The sequence below is a fragment of the Penaeus chinensis genome, chromosome 37 (genome assembly GCF_019202785.1).
Source record: "Penaeus chinensis breed Huanghai No. 1 chromosome 37, ASM1920278v2, whole genome shotgun sequence".
Lineage (NCBI taxonomy): Eukaryota > Metazoa > Arthropoda > Malacostraca > Decapoda > Penaeidae > Penaeus > Penaeus chinensis.
The window spans coordinates 8,819,607-8,824,606 of NC_061855.1; the positions used below are offsets into that span (position 1 = coordinate 8,819,607).

General features: G+C 41.4%; 1 protein-coding gene across 3 annotated transcripts in view; it reads left to right on the forward strand.

The window, feature by feature from the left end:
* Nucleotides 1–5,000, forward strand: part of LOC125045622 (facilitated trehalose transporter Tret1-like) — a 15,017-nt gene that overhangs the window by 2,847 nt on the left and 7,170 nt on the right. For all 3 annotated transcript variants that reach the window (XM_047643009.1, XM_047643007.1, XM_047643008.1), the window contains exons 4-5: nucleotides 4,100–4,494; nucleotides 4,610–4,756. In XM_047643009.1, coding sequence (XP_047498965.1) covers nucleotides 4,100–4,494; nucleotides 4,610–4,756 — 542 coding nt within the window. The remainder of the gene's footprint in view (nucleotides 1–4,099; nucleotides 4,495–4,609; nucleotides 4,757–5,000) is intronic.

A 5,000-nucleotide genomic window follows, 5' to 3' on the forward strand; every position in this document is an offset into this window, starting at 1 on the left:
GAAACAAACCGTTAAAGAATTGAACATTAAAGTATATTAACTGACTAAATTGGTCGACGAAATGGCTGCATCAACCCAGCATAAATATCCTAAGGAGGCTGATACCGAATCAAAGTCCGGATCGCATCTCCCCATCTGGGCGACTCCTGAGAGAAGCAAATCGCAATCTGCCAGTCGTCTCTCTCGCCAGGAGATGCAGGACATGGAGGCTTCTGTCTTCAAACCTTCCCGAGGGAGGTCCCTGGGAAGCAAGGGAGAGGAGGCACCTCCCTCCCATAAAAAGAAAATTAAAACTGGCGGACAAAGCACTTCTAAACCCCACAAAACGTAATCTTCGCGTCGACCATTATACAATGGAACTGTCGAAGTCTTAGATCTAAAGTAAATGACCTTAAATTAATAGCCTCACCCTATGCTCCCGATATTATAGTTTTCCAAGAAACGCACTTAACACACCTCGTCCCTGACGAGGTCGTTTCGCTGAGGAACTACCATTTATGTCGGAGGGACTGTGAGGGTAGGGGTGGAGGCGGAGTACATCCATGTACATCCAAGAAAGCCTCCCTTTTACTGAAGTGACTATTGATTCTTCTTTGGAGTTTGTCGCATGCAAAGTAAAAAATAATGGAACGCATGTGACTATATGTTCAGTTTATTGTCCACCTGATAATGTGATAATCTATGATCAGCTCTTTGCTCTTCAGGATAGTCTACCACAAAATTGATTAATTTTAGGTGATTTTAATGTTCATCATACGTTATGGGGTTCCCTGCGGGTGGATGGTATAGGTGAACAGGTAGTTAAGTTAATTAATGATTCTGATCTGGTCCTTCTGAACGATGGAAGTCCGACGCGGGTGGACGATAATACTGGTAATTTGAGCTTTATTGACATATCACAGGTCTCTTCATCTCTTCGTCCATGGTGTGCCTGTGGCACACCATGGACGACTCGTTGGGAAGCGACCATCTTCCTATTTTTATTGAATATTCATGCCACACAGTGAGAACGCCTTCGGCACCTAAATTTAACGTAAAAAGAGCAGACTGGGTCGCCTTCACAAGGAGCGTCAAGCTCGAACTTGTTGGAGAAACCATTGATGATGAAGTAAACAATATTCAGAATTCGATTTTAGATGCAGCATTGCTATCCATTCCTAAAACTTCGACATATAGCGTTAAGCATAGAGTTCCGTGGTGGACACCAGATTGCCGCAGAGCGCTGTTCTAACGCAATAGGGCCTATAGGCTTTTCAAAAATAACATCAATAACGAGAACTTCTGCAATTACAAACAAGTAAGAGCTAGGGCTCGTAGAATAATAAGACAAGCAAGAAGAGACTCCTGGCGGAGCTTTGTCTCCACAAGTAATAGCAATACAAAAATATCAGAGGTTTGGTCCACTGTCAATAAATTAAATAAGAAAAAAAAAACTTTTCAAAATTAAAAACATTCAAGAGAGTACTAATTTTGATTCACCTAGAGACATTGCTAATGCACGCGCCAGGCAGGTCTCTTATACAAGCAGCTCAGACAATTACCATTCCACATTCCTGACCATCAAGAAAACGGCTGCAACCTATTCACTTTGCCACAGGAGATGACTTTGATTACAATAAAGATCTAACAATGGATAAGCTTGTCCGAGCCTTAGAAGCCCAGGCCCCAATGAGATTCGATATGAGATGATAAAGCATCTTAATCATGATGCCATGATTAAGTTGCTAGAAGTGTACAATGGAATTAGGAAGAACCACACTTTTCCAAACTCATGGCACTTCACCCACATTATTCCCATATTGAAAGGTGGGGGAAATCCCAGATCTGCCGTCTCCTAACGCCCAAATGCGTTGACAAGTTGCTTATGCAAGGTCAAGGAACGAAGCGTAGGCTAAAATGCCAGTAATTTATTGCCCCCCCAAAAAATTTGATTTTAGTATTTTTAGATATAGAAATAGCCTACGACATGGCATGGCGATATGGCCTACTCAGAAAACTTTATGCTTTTGGATTACATGGAAACTTGCCTTGTTTTATTAAAAAATTAATTTCTTATTGAACTTTTGCTGTCAAATTGTTTTCTGACAATGTCACTCTTATGGACATTTTTGTCCAGGCAAACGGGGTCCCATATGGAAGTGTCTTGTCACCAACATTATTTCTACGAATGATGTATGACATTTTACTAGCTCCCCCTCGGAATCTTAAATACTCACTGTACGCTGATGATTGTGCATTATGGCATTCCAGCAGTAATGCTGGAATGCTGGAATTCTCGGCAAATCGCATCCAACTGGCACTGGATATGATTCATAACTGGGGCCTCCAGTGGGGTTTTAAGTTTTCCACGAGAAAGAGTATTTTTTTCACATGGGAAGAAGCCGAACATCATGCTAACTCTAGACAATCACCCAATACCTATTCAAAATTCTGCTAGATTTCTTGTCTACTCTTTGATCGTACACTTAATTGGAAAGACCGCATTAGTCAGAATAAATGTCAAAGAACACTAAATTTATTAAAGTGCATTTCTGGTAATAAATGGGGAGCTGATATAAAGGCTTTACTAATGATATATAAAGTCCTTGTTATGTCTAAAGTAGATTATGGGTCAATTGTGTATAGCTCGGCATCGAAATCAAGTTTGGATGCTGTGCAGAACGCTTGTTTGCGTGTGTGTCTTGGAGCCCTGAAATGTACTTGGATCGAGCGTCTTGAGGTGGAGTCAGGAGTACCTCCCCTCCGACTCAGACGCGGCCAGTTAGCAGTGACCTATGCCGCAGGAGGTGGCTCGAGAGCCGAGCCACCCAAATGGCAATGGAGGCACTAGGCCCTTTGCCACACGACTCCACGACCTCGTCAAGAAAGTCGGTATAGATCTCTCTACCATCGATACCCTGGTTCAGTCAAACATAGCGCCATGGGAATCCCCCAACTTTTCTATCATGGAAGCCTTGCTTCCATCAGCCAAGGCCATGGCGCCGGAGGTGCCATGGCCAACGGCTCCAAGATAGATGAGTGTGTGGGTGCGCGTGTATGATCGACTGCCGAATCATACATGGATCTTTCTTGCCGAACTTTTTGCCATTGATAAAGCTATAGATTTTGCACTATCGACGACCCACGATAGAAGAGTTTTTATTTTCAGATTCATTAAGTTCACTTAAAGCTATTTAATCATTAGAAATCACTAAAAACGAACTGCTGGGTAATATAATTCATAAGTTACATGGTGCCAACAAATCAGTCAAGTTAATATGGGTACCAGGCCACTCTGGTATCCATGGCAATGAACAGGCTGACAAATTAGCCGGGTCAACTGGCGATCTGGACATTAACATAGTTCGTACAGATCTCAGGTGTTTTGTGTCTTATAAAACCAAAAATACATCTCTTGTGGCAAAGTGAGTGGACAGAACCTGCAACTGGCAAATCGTGGGACACTTCCCACAGGAAAGAAAGAGGGGAGATGGTGTTGGCCCGCCTAAGGGTCAATGCTACAAGATTGACACATCTCACCCCCTATATAGAAAAGAATTACCCTCCACAATGCCGGATATGTAACACTAGCCTAACAATCAACCACATTTTAACATCATGCCAAAACTACAGTAACGAACGATAACATCTAATAAACTATTTCCGATTAAAAAATTAAGATTTTACATCTAATCTTTTATCAGATGATGAAAAAATGATAAGTAAAGTAATCGCTTTTCTAAGGGAGACAAAACTTTATAACCTTATATAGATTGATATAATAAATAGGATCTATTGGCTTAATAACCTTGGCCACATACTGCTGGTTGATAGCCAAGAAATCCAACAAACAAATAAACAATCGATGGTGTTATTTTTATTATAATCATTATAATTACTGTAATGTTATAAACATTAGTAACAGCAAAATATTCTCGTAAATCAAAGAAAAGGGTAAACACAATCAAACAAGTAAACTCACAGTAGGCATGGCATACACGTACACATCATTCTCGTCGGCATTGGGTTAAGAACACAGATTCTGTGCAGGTTGTATACACGGTATATACATTATTTAAAAATCGAAGGAGAGTTTCTGAATTCATTTTCTATTCCACAGTATCTCTGACTTTTATAATGGGTTTCATCGTTGCCCCATTGGCCGGCTTCATAGCGGAATGCGTGGGACCGCGACGGCTGCTCGTGGTCATAACGCTTCCCGTTGCTGGACTTTGGCTCATACAGGCCTTCAGTCCTTACCTGTGGCTCCTTTACCTCGCGAGAGCTCTAATGGCGAGCTGTGGCACGGTGGTGCACGTGGTCACGTACCCGTTGGTTGCTGAATTATGCCCTGCCCGAATCAGAGGCGTAGCTGCAGTGGTACCAGAGGCGTTCGGCTGTGCAGGGATGATGCTGTCATATCTACTAGCTTCTTTGTTGCCTTGGAAAACGGCTACTGCAGTTTCTGCTGCCCCCTTCTTGCTCTTGTCCATTATGATGCTGCCTGTCCCAGAGGTTTGTGAAATATGGTTAGGTCAGGTCTGATTACTTATATGCAACATGTATAGTCCCTATATTCTTATGGAATGAGACATGATCTCTAGATATGTAACATACGTCCTGTCGTCAGTCCCCATACTGGCTAGTGCGAAAGAACAAGATCAACGCAGCTGAGAAATCTCTACGGCTGCTTTTGGGTCGTGACGGTGATGTGGCTAAAGAACTGGAGGCAATAAGGAGCACAACGACACTCAGTCAAAACGGATTCAAGGACCAGGTAAGGATGCACATAATAAAAGATCTCATACTTTATTTATTCTTTATCGATATATGTCGTTTTACGTGTAGGCGTATAATGATTATATATATATATATATATATATATATATATATATATAAACAGATAATGATCCTAATTCAGGTGTGGAAATGGAGTTGATATTTAACATATTGCATTTATTTTATGGCATTAAGTCATCTTTAATCAGGTGGAAAGTGATGATAAACGTTATTTCCTTTTA